The sequence below is a fragment of the Pinus tabuliformis genome, chromosome 8 (genome assembly GCF_031772625.1).
Source record: "Pinus tabuliformis cultivar Carrire ecotype Pingquan chromosome 8, CPIR1, whole genome shotgun sequence".
Lineage (NCBI taxonomy): Eukaryota > Viridiplantae > Streptophyta > Pinopsida > Pinales > Pinaceae > Pinus > Pinus tabuliformis.
In genome coordinates, this window is record NC_142294.1 from 546,122,078 (window position 1) to 546,137,952 (window position 15,875).

The 15,875-nt window shown below is 37.6% G+C and overlaps 1 protein-coding gene across 3 annotated transcripts in view; it reads left to right on the forward strand.

Moving 5' to 3' along the window:
* The first annotated feature begins 4,680 nt into the window (after positions 1-4,680).
* LOC149236601 (uncharacterized) overlaps positions 4,681-15,875 on the forward strand; it is a 79,536-nt gene continuing 68,341 nt past the window's right edge. Inside the window, exon 1 of one of the 3 annotated variants that reach the window (XM_089372437.1) lies at positions 4,681-5,722. In XM_089372437.1, the coding sequence (XP_089228563.1) occupies positions 4,874-5,722 (849 nt within the window). In that variant the 5' untranslated portion in view covers positions 4,681-4,873. The remainder of the gene's footprint in view (positions 5,723-15,875) is intronic. The other 2 variants (XM_089372436.1, XM_089372435.1) reach the window with 2 other exon arrangements.

Consider the following 15,875-nt stretch of genomic DNA (forward strand, 5'->3'; position numbering starts at 1 on the left):
TTTCATTAACTTTGTTCTCTAATTGTTCTCTAATTGTGGTTGAGTGCACAATTTGAGGAAGAATTGCATGAAACTTTCATCCCTCTTGGAGACCTTATCTTTGGGGTTTATATATGTGATATAGTGTGCATTCTGAGGTTGATCTTTGTGGCATAGTGTGATTTTTGAGGCAGACTTGGAGGACATTTCTTGACCTTGTTGCAGAGCTTCTTTGGAAGAAATTGTGGAGAGTTGACTTAGTCCTTAGTGGTTGGTCATTATGCTAATTAGTTGACTTTGATGTATCTCTTGTTGCATTCATTCTTGAAGGAAAAGGTTGGTTGGGTTTTTCCCCATTATGAGTTTTCGTGAGCTAAAATCTGCTTGTCCCTTGTGCATTGTGATCTCTATTACTTTATTGTCTATTTGGTTGAATTTATGAAGTATAATTACTTAATGATTTCTTTGTTGCACTAAAAAACATATATATATATATATATGCAAGTAATTTATTTTTTGAACTATGATAATTACTTCCAATGATATATATATATATATATATATATATATATATATCATTGGAAGTAATTATCATAGTTCAAAAAATAAAGTACTTGCATCTATTGTACTAGAAAAATCAACATTGTCCATCCCTTATCCTCCTACTATCCCTTCCCAAGTTTATAAGTACAACCATATCCCATTGAGATGGTTGGTTGGTAAATCTCAAATAGGATTTGGCTTTGATGAAACTTTGCTGAAATATCAGGCCTTTGATCTCAAGACTTTTGAAGGTAAGGCATTAAAATAAAGGACATCTGGAAGGGGACCTACAACATCAAGGCAGATTTAAGTTGTAACCTCTTCTTTATATATTAATAAAGTTATATGTTGCTTTCCCACAAATTATTGTTTATCTGTTTAAAAACTTTTGGTATACAATTCCTTGATCATGTATATAAGTTTTGTTAAATCATTTTTGGATTATATGTGCTTTGATGGTTTTTTTTTTCGTTGTTTGTAGATCTATGCTTTAGGAGCATTGAAGGAAAAGTTGGGAGCTACAATATTTCAACCAGCCAATGAGGACAACCTTCATTGAAAGGTACAACGTCATCTCACTCTCATTTTCATTAATGATTTGGTTGTATTAAACTTAGGGAAAGCCACATGTTCCTGTTTTTTTTTTAAGATCTGGGTACCGGATTTAGGGAGATCACTCTTGTCTGTAAGAGTGATTTGTCCTTAAACAAGCTCCCTTAGAAGAGGGGTTGAATCTGCCTCAAAGAGGTTGAATTGCCTCAAAAAGGGGCCTAAGCTCTACCTCAGGGGGTCCAATGTGCCTTAGTTTGCCCATTGAAAAAACCAAGAAGATCTCCACAATCCTGTCATAGAAAAACCACTTGTCTAGAGAAGAATGCACCCAAAACCACCTTATATTTTTCTTGAATAGCTTCAATGAGTTTGACTTTTTCCAAATAGATAACTTCTTGCTTCCTAAACAAAATGAAAGATAAAAATGGTTTACTAACTAGGGTGGAATCTTTCACCACCAAATTAGTACTAGAGGAGAAAGGTATCTTAAAACCCTAAGAGCCATAACTCAAAGAACATATGTATTTGACTCCAATTTGATGCTCCCAATTTGATTTCGACTCTCTTCTATTTGATGCTCCCAAGAAGAAATACATAGAGAGTGAGAAGTGGAGAGAGGGAGGGAGTGAAAATGGTGAGATGGAGAGAGAGTGTGTATGTTGGGGGTGAGATAAAGAGACAAAGAAGGCGAGACAAAGATAATGGGGGAGAGAAGGAGAGAGGAGAGAGGGAAGGATATAGTAACATAGTTGGAGAGAGAGAGAGAGAGAGAGAGAGAGAGAGAGAGAGAGATGGTGTTGGAGAGGGAGAGAGGGAGGTAAGAAGAAAAATTTAGAGAGATAAACGTGGAGAAAGAGAGCGAGTGAGAAGGAAGATGGAGAGAGGGAGAGAGGACAATAAGAGGGAAGAAAGATAGAAGAAGGGGAGAGGGAGAGAAGGGGAAGAGAGAGAGAGAGAGGGAGAGGAGGAGGGAGGGATAAATAGATATATTAGAGAAAGAGAGTGTATGTTTTGGGGGTGATATAGAGAGACAAAGGGAGATAGAGATATAGATGGAAAGTGAAGAGAGGGAAGAAGAGAGAGATGGAGAGAGAGAAGGAGGGACAGAGAGATTGATAGATATGGAGTGAGAGAGCAGGTGTGTTTGGGGGGTTGAGATAGAGAGACAAAGAAGGAGAGATGGAGGGAGATATAGATATAGATGGAGGGGGAGAGAGGGAAGAAGATTTATTGCACTAGATGCATTGATTTCAGTTTAGATGGTGATTTCTAATCCTATTTCATTGCTTGCACTAGATGCATTGATTTTAGTGTAGATGTTGATTTCTAATGATATTTGATTGCTTGCACTAGATGCATTGATTTCAATGTAGATGATTTCTAATCCTATTTGATTGCTTTCACTAAATGCATTGATTTCAGTGTAGATGGTGATTTCTAATCCTATTTGATTGCTTGCACTAGATGCATTGATTTCAATGTAGATGTTGATTTCTAATAATATTTTATTGCTTGCACTAGATGCATTGATTTCAATGTAGATGATTTCTAATCCTATTTTATTGCTTGCACTAAATGCATTGATTTCAGTGTAGATGGTGATTTCTAATACTATTTGATTGTTTGCACTAGATGCATTGATTTCAGTATAGATGTTGGTTTATAATCCTATTTTCTTACTTGCACTAGATGCATTGATTTTAGTGTAGATGTTGGTTTATAAACCTATTTTCTTACTTGCACTAGATGCATTTATTTGAGTGTAAATGTTGATTTCTAATCATATTTGATTGCTTGCATTAGATGCATTGATTTTAGTGTAAATGTTATTTTCTAATCTTATTTGATTTCTTGCATTAGATGCATTGATTTCAATGTAGATGTTGATTTCTGATTTGATGTAATTGGATGTATGATGGTGCATTAATTTTAAAGTGATTGGATTAATATTGTGCATTGATTTTAGTGTAAGCATAAAAAAATTATTGACAATGTACATTGTTTTATGTGTTACAATAATTCAACCTATTAATATTGGAGAGAAAGAGAGACAAGGTATGATGTTTACTACAATATTCGAGCTAAAGATTTAAATGGTTTACGGTTTAATCTATCCTTTCATATAATCAAGGTATGATGTTTAGTACAATATATGGAGCTAAAGATTTAAATGGTTTACGGTTTAACCTGTCCTTTCATATAATCAATATGAAAAGACTTAAATGGTTTACGGTTTAACCTGTCCTTTCATATAATCAATATGAAAAGACGACAAAAGTAACAAGGGTGACAATAAAAATAGTAGAAGAAAACAGTTTGAGATTAATCAAAATGAATACTATTTGTAAATTAGGATATTCCTATTATTCACATTTTCTATCATTCAACGCCTTTACATTGGCACTTTACATTCAAATTTTTTATTTTATCATTTTTCATAATTAAAGTTATTCACAATATTTATCACTCAACTAACTGAGGTAACTAAGCAAATTTAAAATTAAAATGACCAGATTAATTTGTGACATATTTAGCATAAATTTTTATTGTATCATTTTTCATAATTAAAGTTATTCACAATATTTATCACTCAACTAATTGAGGTAACTAAGCAAATTTAAAATTAAAATGACCAGATTAATCTGAGACAGACTTAGCATATTTAAAATGATTATATTAATACCAAATGATTTTACATATTTTTGATAAAATTAATCATGATCTGGTTCTTCAACTTGTAGTGACGATGAACCACAATCGTTGGTTCAAAACGTGTCGACAAAAATATTATAATGTGATTTGTGCCGAAAAATATTCTCATTAAAATTAATCATATTTTCTTTCGCCGCTAGATCCATCTTAACTCCACATCTGAGAGATCTGATCCTTCTCAGCGCTTGATAGATCCGAAGTTAAGATGGATTTTTAAAAAAATTGTTAAGAGAATATTTAAGTTACAAATTAATTAATTGTTTTATCAAATCTAACAAAATTTTAATTAATTCAAACAAACAATTTAATTTACATAAAGGTTATCTTTATTTCACAATGATTCAAAATAAAATACTCTACAATACTAATAAAGCAAATAGGACTTAATCGCTCCAACAACAATTATATATATATAAACCAGCCTAGATCTATCTTAACTTCCAATCCGCAGAGAGGGATCAAATCTCTCAAGGTGCAAATCTTTTTTGAGTGCAAAACTTGAGGAAATGTTTGTACCTCCAGAGATTTGATCCCTCTGGGCGCTTGAGAGATCCGGAGTTATGATGGATCTAGGTTAGTATTTACTTAATGAAGTCTTAGAGACAAGGCAAATGGTAATTTAAGTAATGTAAAATTTGTAAAAATTGAGAAATCCAAGATTCAAATCTTTTTTGTGATCCAATTTACTGAGAAATAGATATTGTTGTAAACCCAATTTGAAATAATTAGTGTCATGCCCCTAATAAATTCCATTTGAAAAAAAAAAAAAAAAAAAAAAAAAAAATATATATATATATATATATATATATATATATATATTTTAAACCTCATCCTGCATTAACATGGAACGAAACAGGAAGTCAACTTATGTTCAATCTCGAACGGTAATTTATTTTAATCGTGATTGATTAATTCAACAGAAAAATATAACTGTTATCTGGATTCGAGTAAAGAACATACAACATATGGAAGACTGGATCATGAGCCAACCGATGCATTTACGGAACTTGAAAATAACAGAGAAATCAAAGTTGATTGCTCTCCATCCGCAAAGACAGAAGATCGGGGGATATACACGCGTTATAAAATGTCCAAGTTCCTTGTCATCCTCGCATACATTTCTGTTTTGTTATCAACACACTCTTCCTTTACATGGTGCAGTTCTGCTGAAGAGGATGAAATCATATCTGAGTTCCAGCAATATCTACGAATCCCAACGGCCCATCCAAATCCCAACTACAAACCAGCCCAGGATTTCATAGTTTCCAAGGCTAAATCCATAGGTCTCAACATCCAAATCCTAGAATTCGCCGAAGGAAAACCAGTTATACTCCTCACATGGACCGGAAAGAACCCAACATGGCCTTCCATACTCTTAAATTCTCATTTAGATAGCGTTCCTGCAGAGCCAGAGAAATGGGTCCATGACCCATTTCAGGCCATCAAGGATATCAAAGGCAATATCTATGCCAGAGGCTCCCAAGACGACAAGTGTATAGGAATGCAATATCTTGAAGCCATTAACAGACTGAAGACAAAGGGATATCAGCCTCTGCGGACAGTGCGCGTGTCCTTTGTCCCGGATGAAGAGATTGGTGGGAGGGATGGTGCCGGGGCTTTTGTTTCTTCCAAGGAATTCAAGAATTTGCATGTGGGCTTTGTACTGGATGAAGGACAGGCAAGCACAGATGAGAGTTATAGAGTTTTCTATGCTGATAGGATTCCTTGGAATTTGATTATTAGGGCTACTGGAGCTCCAGGCCATGGCTCGAAGCTCTATGATAACAGTGCTCTTGAGAATCTGATGAGGAGTATGGAGGCTATAGCTCGTTTTAGATCAGCTCAGTTTGATCTGGTGAAGGCTGGATTGGCAGAGCCAGGTGAGGTGATAGCTGTGAACCCAGTTTATGTCAAAGCAGGTACTCCTACCCACACTGTAAGTTCCTGTCCTCAGAACCATGATTTATTATATCATTTTGATCAACAAGAATACATTTTTTCTGTCATTTTCCTATTTCAAATCTACTATACTTTTTCAAGTTATTCAAGAAACAAGTCCGAACACCACAGACCTTCTTTTGGCTTCGGTGCAAGGTACGAGGAGCCACTACTCCACTAAAATAGTATAGGACTTAGCATTTATCCTCGTTCTTTTGGAAATTTTCTCTTACAAGTGACACAGACCAAAGCAAGTATAAAACCTCTGAGCTCTTCAAGGGTGAGGTCAACCATAGCGAAAATGGATACCTATGATCTCACCAGATCCAATGTCCCGTTGACCTATTTTCAATCTACTTTAAGATAATTTGGAAATGATAAGTAGGAAAGTTAATATAGGTGCCAAATACGAGGAATGACTATTTTTTTAAAATAGTCTAGAACTTTGCAATTATCCTTTTGCCTTTGAAACTTGTGCCATTAGGGTGAGATAGACCAATTGTCTCTTAAGGTGAGATAGACCATAGGAAGATTGGAACACTTCTAAAAAATATGATAGACCACAGCAAAAAATGGAACTTCTGAGTTTATCTGATGTGTGTATTAGATGATAAGATTGTGTATTAGAGCTAAAGTTTCAGTCTTTGGCATTCTACGCATCTTGGTTGTCTTATTTGCTCTTTTCCTATCTTCCCCTGCTTTAATCGTGACTGCCCTTTGTCTGTCATCATTTTACTGAATCAAAAATATGGTAAGAGTTATGTGTATTAGAGCCTTACTGAACCAAAATATAATAAAAGTTGTCTGCATGAGAGCTCATCTCTCCCTGCTTTAATCGTGACAACCCCATGTCTGTCACTACTTTACTGAACCAACAATATGATAAGAATTATGTGTATTGAACTCTTATCATATTTTTGGTTCAGTAAAGTGGTGACAGACACAGGATTGTCATGATTAAAGCAGGTGGAGATAGGAAAAGAGCAAATAAGACCACTAAGATGCGTAGAATGCCAAAGACTGAAACTTTGCACTTATCCTTATCTCTTTGAAATTGTTGAAAATGTAGCGAGCAAGGTCTTCTGGCTTGTGCCTTAGCCAATGAAGACCTCGAGTTGTCCTCATGAGTTAGAGGAGGTTGAAGTTGCAGGGCTGCAGTAGGGCCGAAATTCTGAAGCTGGGGGCCAGAATTCAGAATTAAAGCTGCAACTGAAAAGATGACACTTGGAGATTTTGGCAGGGATCATCTACTGGAAAGAAGGGCTGACTTGGTGGAGGAGGAAGGTCTTTTGGTCAGGTCTAAGGTCTTGGTTTGACTCAACTTGATTTGATTGTATTAATGGAAGACTTTGACTAGGTTTTCCCTAATAGAGGGGTTTTAGCCCTGGCTGAGTGCTTATATCTGGTGTCCTTGATCTTCATGTTTTGATTTGATGATTGCTTGATGAAAGAAGCTAAAAGAAGAACATAAACAAAGTTAATAAGAGCACAAGAATATCACAAGTAATTGTCAATATAAGAAAATCTTTCTACCTTTTCGATTTTCTAACATCTATTACAAAGCAATTTGTCTCTCTTGAGAAAGTGTTTTGCTTCTCTCACAAAGCTCAATTGATACAGTTGATCTTGGATGGCCTTGATCCTGCTTGATCTCGACCCTCTAGCACACAATTGTTCCTTTGTTGCCTCCTTAACTTGCTTTGCAAACCTTGCTGACTTGCTTCAATTTTGCTCCTCCTTCATTGCGCACTTGCCAACCTTATTCCTTGCACCAATCTCCTATATTCTAGTGCACTCGAGGCCCTATTTTCTAGCGCACTTGTGCCCTATTTCTTAGCACATTTCAACCTCCTATTCTTTAGGACCCCAACTCCGCTTTCCTATGCACAACAAACTCCTAAATGCTAGCTCATTTGTGCCTCCTATTTCTTAGGACACATTTCCTCCGCTCTCCATAATCAAGGCTCTCTCACAAACTCGTGAGCTCTGTCTTGTCACAAACCTTTGTGCACAAAACAATTATGATTTCCTTGTGCCTTTGTCCTCCTCTTTATAGGCCCAATTTGAACATGCAAGGATACCCAGTTTTGATTTTAGAAGTCGAGTTTTGATTGAGAGCTAACTGAGAGTTCTTCTTGTCCTTTCTCCAATTAACATTGGAGTTCTTAATTCGCTCTCTCTCCAATCAAAACTAAAGACTAACTCGCTCATTCTTCAATCAAGATTGAAGACTAACTCTTTCTAATTGAACTGTTAACTGCTGCCTCCTTCTGTAGTCAAACTGATGAAGACTCCACATAATTGAAGCTCCAACTCTACACATACTAACTTGATGATTATTCCAGTAAATTGGTAATAACTCATCCTAATTGAAGTCTAACTCAAGAGGACAATTCGAGGTCTTCACTAGCTAAGGCACAAGCTAGAAGACCTTGCTCGCTACATTTTCAACAAGGAGGAGATTGAGCCTAATAACGAGGATGCAAATGTTAGGATATCAGACATTGGGAATGATTAAGATCATCTTGCTTTTATGTATTTTAGTCATGTCTGTTTCTTAGTGTGCACAAGTGATGTGATGATCATGATTCTATCTTGTACATGAGTGATCCGATGGTCATAGTATTCTTGATATTCATGACACTTGATCCTTGTCATTTCATCTTATTGGTGTTAAAAAATGTAAAGTGGCAATTTATTACTCTTATTTTCTTTAACCTTGATACTTGCTTGTGAATCTTAATTATCTTCTTATTTGTTCTTTAGTTAGATCTTTTCATCAAACAATATCAACAACAACAAGAGCAAATGAGGACATAGATATAGGCTCTTAACCAGGTGTTATAGCATCATTCAACACTCATGTAGACCTGATGCTCTTTTATGGCCTTAGGCAGGCCCTTTACCCATGCAGACTTGACTTTTTACTAAAAAACTATATTTCAAATTCCATACGTGACTCTGCCCACTAAAAAACGTGTACATACTACATATGCGAGTTCCAGAATATTATACCTGCGTATACATTTTTAAATATGAAAAAATAAAATAAAATGCTATTTTTGGGCGGGGTTTACAAGTTTTACCGAGAACCCACCTACAAAAGCCCGTGGCTAATTCAAATAACCAATTTGAGGTGGTATATATACACCCCTTGGTTAGGCCTAATTCATAAGAGAAGAGTGATATTGACATTATACTCGATTTCTCCTAGATTAAGTCCGCTTTTCCTGTGCCTTTTGCACTCCCAGTCTCTAGGAAACCTTAGTTTCCTTTGCAGAGTTGCCCAATCTCCTTATCTAGCATCTTCTTGCACTTATTAGAGAGGTTGTCTTTGTGGCTTGAGCTGGATGGATCAGGAGGAAGGCTTCGTCAGTGCCTTTGGCCTGGATCAAGTTGTATCTATCCCGTACTTACTGCTGTTAATCAATAAAGAAGCTCATCTCTTGTTCCTGATATATGTTGTCTTCTTATGAATGATAATTTGAATTGTTATATATGATTATCTAACATATTTTTATGCATGCACGTTGAATTATCTATTATGTATATGCTCATGTGATTGATTTGTAGGTCTGCACATCTTAGAGGAAGCAAAGGGTTTGGATCCCCTATGGGAACATCTTCAAACGTAGGACCTTCGGGTATGTCTCTAAGTCCAAATTTGACAATTCGAATGTTTGGCATGCTTGAATGGGTATTCTTTGTTGATTGTTTTATCTTGCTCTGTTGAGGCTTTCAACCCTTCGGAACTTTTCCCGCCAACACTAGGGACAAACCCCTCTAAGGGGAAAACCCAAAAACTCCTCTTCTTAGAATTTGCTTCAAATGAGATACAAAGACCCAATTGTCAGCCCTTACTCAAGTCCTTCTTGAATCTGCTCCAAATTGCTACACCCTGCAACTTCGACTTGCCAGCTTCGATATTGCTACACCACTTGCAACTTTGACCCTGCAATTTCGGCCTTGCAGCTTCTTTGAAAACCTTGATGTAACCTCCTCTTGAGACGTACTTAGAACAAGACAACTCTCCCAAGGTCAATGAGGTCAAGACAAGGGTTTCCTCCTTCCAGCTACAAGTTTATGCACTTCGTTCTACTGCAACTCGGACCTGCAACTTCAACCTGTTCCTGTAACCTAGAAACCCTAGAATTTCGCGCGTGTGAGAGAGATAGAGCCCAAAAATAAGAAATTTCGTCCTCCCAGCTATTTCTAGACCTTCACTCTCATCTTTCTGCTCTTCCCAACTACAAATTGAACTCTTTCCTTGTAGATTGAACTTATGAGTGAGTGTGTCTTCAAATGAGGTCGAACTACTCTTTATATATAGACCTTCGCTCTCCTCTTTCTGCTCTTCCCAACTATAGATTGAACTCTTTCCTTGTAGATCAAACTTATGAGTGAGTGTGTCTTCAAATGAGGTCGAACTACTCCTTGTATAGTCTTCTCAAGGCGTCGAATTCCCTCCTTTAGGCCGACTTGATGTTCCCATGACCAACTTGTACTCTTGGAGATTCCAGGACTTTCTAGACTCCAAAATAACTATTTTTACAATTACAAATTGCCCGGAAGGGTCTTATAAACATGATGTTGACTCCTTTGACTCATGAAAATAAATCCTAAGACCTAACAAACCCTAGAAGCACGAATAACACACTTTTACCTAGAAGACCATCAATAATGTTCATGAAACCAATGCTTTAATAATAATAATTTTTTCTTTTCTTTTTCTCGTTTGTTAAGTAGGATTCATATTGAAATGAGTACAACAATTATGAAGACCAAAACTAGTTACATTTCTCAACAATTAGTCTGTGCTTTCTTCCCCACTTGGGAGAAACTATTTGAAAAAACATAGGGCCATTCTTGTGGGGGGTCATGGAGCATTAGCTATTTAGAATAGTATTAAGGCTTTTATTTTACAAGGTGGAGTTTTCTTCCCCATAAAGGTTTCTTCTCCATTGTAAATTTGATGTCTTGATTTTTTGTATGCTTTGTGAGTTAATATTTGAGTTGTTCAACCTTGTCATCACAACCCACTTGTTTTCTAACATGGTATTAGAGTACATGTGAGATCAACTTTGCTTGTGATCATGATCGAGGTAGCTTTCAGTAGGTAGGAAGGTGTATTTTTGTCCATGTTTAAGTTTTTCTTTCATTTGCATGGTTTGGCCTTATCAATTTCTACATTCTAAGAGCTTTAGATTTGTCTAGATGGATTTGAGATCAAACTTGTGAAGATCTCAAAATTAGCACTCAAAAGTTTGAGGTTTCCTGTCCGTTCTACTAGAATTGAATGTCTTGTAGTTTTTTTGATCTCACCGTCATCCTAAAGAATCATTGATCCGGGATGCCTCATCACATAATTTGTCATCTATTTCGGCACTTTTTGGGTCAAAAAATTTGAGTTGTTGACTTGTAGGGCTTGTTACCCACCAAAAGTGGGTGACTCCTAGGAGAAACTTTTCTCCTATTCATCTCTTTCAACTGAGAGCTAGCAGCCCCTAAGAGCCACCAATTATCCTATGTGATGTGCCATCCATATCTCTGCCACTTGCGTCAGTCATATGTTTCCTTGCCCATTTGCCAAGAGCACATGTTGGAAGGTGGGCTTCTGATCAAAAGGTACTTTATTCATTCTGCAATCAGGAGCTTATGCTTGTTTATATTTGGGCATTTTGGCATCGATAATGGGGTGACTTGGATTAAAGAAGGGTCTTGGCCGTGATCTTGTTCCCTCACCTTAAACGAAGGATTAATTTTGAATTGTAGTCTAGTGGGACTTCCCCTAATGGCCTAACACATATAGCAGGGATACTAATTGAGAAGTCATAATTGAGATAGCATAGCCCCATCTCTCCCTATTCCATACTTACCACTTTCCATCTTACATTACAAGCCCTTATTCCACCTCTATTCTTCAAGTTCAACTGACCACTGGTTGATTGGGATTCAATACCCACAAATCCTCATACTTGGGTAGGGCCTGGAAATGTACCCTGGGAGGTTGATGCAACTAAAAGACACTGAAAAGACCATATGATGGCCATAAGAAAAACAAAAGAAAAATCAAAATGCAAAAGATGGTCAAGACTTACAAATTAGCACGTGGGCAAAAGCCAAGCATGAGCTCTACCTCACTCATATGGCCATCACCCAGTTCCTAGGCCAATGTTACCCTATATTGTAGACAAGGACCCCTTGCATGTCCCATCCCCTGATGGGCATTGAACTGCCCCATCCTAAAGGGAGTAATAACTGCTATACATCATACAAAGCAAGCTCTCATCCTTGAGCTACAAGCATTATAAAAAAGAAGAATCAAGAAGAAAGTAAAAGGCTTTTAGAGGGGTGGAAAAACAAAGGTTGAGTTAACTCATACATCCACGATTGCTCCCTCCTCACATTCGTACATCTAGAATGAGGTACTCCATCATAGTCGGTCCCTTTGACCATGAAGTCTTTTCCCCTCCATTCCATCATTATTCACATGGCACCTATCGATTGAAGGTTGGACCAAGGACAAATCACTTCCCCTTAGGGGTTGATAACACTTAATAGGATCGTTTATTAACCACTCCTACCCAGGGAGGTAACACCATTATGTGACTAAAGCCCCAGTTTTGGAAGAGAAGCCTTATATGAAGTGTTAATTTGCCCATTTCTTTCAAGCTTGGTTCACGTAGATGCAATAATGATTAATTTACCTAATGGTGAAAGTCGCAACACTGGATATTGTGTAATTGGTAGGTGGTTCCATCTATAGGCTTGGGTAACTTAACTGGGGTCCAGGTCCTCTAGAGGGACATATTGACACCACAAGTTATGCGTTGAGAGCCATTGGACTTAGGAAAATTGTAGAGCATCATTTGCATCCATGGGCACCTTAAGCACGCACAAGGTTCCTGTACTTTGACCTATATCCTTTATGGGATGATGCACCTGGACCAACATGCCCCTAATCGACTTAGTAGTACTATAGGGTCAGGTAGTTGATCAGGGCCCAGATGAGGTTTGTTTCATGCCTAGAGACATGGGAGAGATAACACTATCTTCAGTGCGCTCAGGGTTGGAGCAGAGCCAGGTATTTTCACCACTTAGAGACCCATGAGACCCATTTTTGGTTCCCCAAGCCTAAAACTGGAGTCCACCGAGGATTTTGTTAGAGTCCTAGGGGCCAACCCCTAGAACATGATTTTAGAGGGCCTCTACACTCATCATGGCACTTTAAGCCCTCAACATCGTCGCTAAAGAAGCCTATGCTAGCATGATGTCAACATTTCGGCTTGCATATGTGGAGATTTAATTATATTGTCAAAAGCAATAAGTTCGACTTGTGACCTTACATGTTGCCACACATTACTTTATGATTTTGAGGGGGCTTGTAAGCCTAATTAAGCATTCACATGCCTCATACAAGTAGATAAACATACAATTGTAACTTCTCATCATCACACCTTTGGATTTTCGGCCTCATTAGAGGAATTCAAACTTGTTCTCTTGTGGATATATTGGATATATTGGATGCATTTTGATATTTGGAGCTGATCTTGGATATTCTTTGGTCTAATGGATGGAAATATTGCATGTTATCTTGTAAGTGTACTTAATTGTTGAATATCTATTTCTTAATGTCTAATGTATGGAATTATTGATTCTAGGTTATGCTAAATTGTGCCCTAATTTGTTGAAGATTAATTGAATTGCTATCTAGATAAATATTGCATGCATTACTCATACATAATATGTAATGAATCATCCTAGTGGTGAACTCCTAGAAGCTCTCCTATAAAACATCCATATTTCCTTTGCATAGGTAAATGCTTGAAATTTCGTTGCTAGGGCATTAAATTTCGGCCTCCTTAGGAACTTTTTTGGTTAATATATCTCATGCTAGACTCCATATCCCAAGGGACAAGGGACTAGTCTAGTTGGTTGGTGATCATACTTTATTTTTATCCATATTTCCTCTCTCCTAATTTGGCCCTTTCAAGGCCAAGCTAGGAAACTAGGGCTTGGTGTGAATCCCTAGGCAAGTGGAGTTTTGGTGATTGGAGAGCCTAAACATCAAGGGGATAGTATTTGCCACAAAATCTATCCTTTTGGTGGGCATCCACTTCAATTTCATCCATAAACTTTCTTGCCCTAGTTGTTTGCCTAAGAGGGAAACCCTAGTTTTCTTTGCTTCAACTTAAGGGCTTCCTTGAAGGTTTCATGAGCCTTGGCATAGCTGGTATACATTGTAAGAAACCTTTTCTCTTTGCCTTGACCATTGGATACTCCAACACTCATCAAATTTATCAAACCCTAGGTCTTGTGCTTTCTCTTCTAGGTCTCATCATAGAAAGCAAATTGTTCCCTTGTGGAACCTTGAACCTAAATTGTGCCTTTCTTGAAGAGCTCTTAGTGAGGTCATCTTACATATTAAGCGTAGAACATCTGACATAAGTGATCTCTTTCCTACCGGGACTCCTCCCATTGGTGAAATTCCATAAAGAGTAGGTGCTTTTGGCTGTGGTGATAGTGGGCCTTTACCCCATTGTTGTCGCTTTGTCTAGTTTATGCCTTGTAGGGTTTCCCTGTCCAAGGCTTGCTAGATTTTGCGGCAACATTTTTGGCGCCATTGCTGGGGACACAAAGCGTCTGTCTTCTTCCCAACGACCTATAGATCCTTATTTGGCAACTCCATTGGAAGAACGACACCCTTGTTTTTCATTGAACTCAAATTTCAATACTTGTAGGGTGAAGCAAGGAAGTAAGGATCTCTTAAGGCATTTTAAAATTCACCTTGGTGACTCCTCCTGTGGTTGATATGCAACACTTAAAGCAACGTGGGATTGGGAAAAACCATACTCGACTTTGGATATTGCATGGATCTGTTAATTTGGCAGCTCAGGGACAAATTCCCTCCTTTGGACAACCTTCCTCATCTAGAGAAGACCCTCTTTGCCCTTGGAAGAATTTAATTTGGTTAAGGAAAAATATATTTTTAATGTGAAAACCCACATGTGCACAAAAGTATAGGTCGACTTTAAAGATAAATTGGGTCTCCAAGGAAGCATATAAATACAAGACAAGTCAACCTCATTTGGCATCACATCAACTCATCCATTCTTCTCTCTCTCCTCTTGTGATTGGTTCGTACATCTGAAATTGCAGGTCTCTCTCTCACATGTGCGAAGGAAAGGAAGGACAATTTGAAATTTGCATTGACTTTTTCTGTTGGGACAATTTGACCATCTATTGACCACCTTTGACTTGGAATTTTGACTTGGTTTGACTTGCATAATTCCAATTTTGGGAGGCCGAATTCTTTGGCACAAAGATCGAGGTGTTATGGGCAGTTTGACTACAGTTGACCGCAGGAAATTTGAGTTTGACTGTGGACTTTCTCTCTCCTTTGACTGTGGATTTTGGGACTATTTTGACTGATCTTTGACCAGCTTGGAAGGCCGCATTGACTAGCAGTTTGACTAAGACTTTTGGAGGGTTGTTGACCGTTGACTTGAGGATTGGTTAGGGCATCATTTGCTGCTGTTGACTTTGACCAGATTTGACTTGGAACAAATTTGACTATTGGCTCATCATTTGGATATTGGTTGGTTGATTTTGTTGGATAGTCAAAGGATTGACTTTGACTCTTGATTGGTGAATTAGAACATTGTAATCTCTCCGCTAAACATTTTATGACAATCTAATAAGAAGAAGAATTTGAAAGGGTTTTCCTCCTTGTGGGGTTTTTTTATCCTTGTCTTTGACCAAATTTGGTGTCTCTTGTTATTGATCTTGATTGTTTACTACTCTACATTGCATTTACTATTCTATCTACAATTACTATTGATCTACGTTGCACGGGTTCGCGAACCCGGGGGTGGGGTTCTTGACCCCAAGTACCGGGTTCAAGTACGGGTTATTCTAAAACGCACCCAAAAGAATCGGGTTCTCTGAGTAAGCACCGGGTTCTTCACAACCAAAATTTGGGTTCTTTTGTCTAATTGGGTGTGTCGAACCCCGACAACGGGTGCGTGGAACCCCAAAATCGGGAACGTTAGGGTTATTTTTTTTTTATTGATTTTGTTGTATTTCTTTTCAATGTCAACCTTTTTACTTCTCTTTCTGCAGTTTCGACCTAGAGATGGCCACTGTAGATT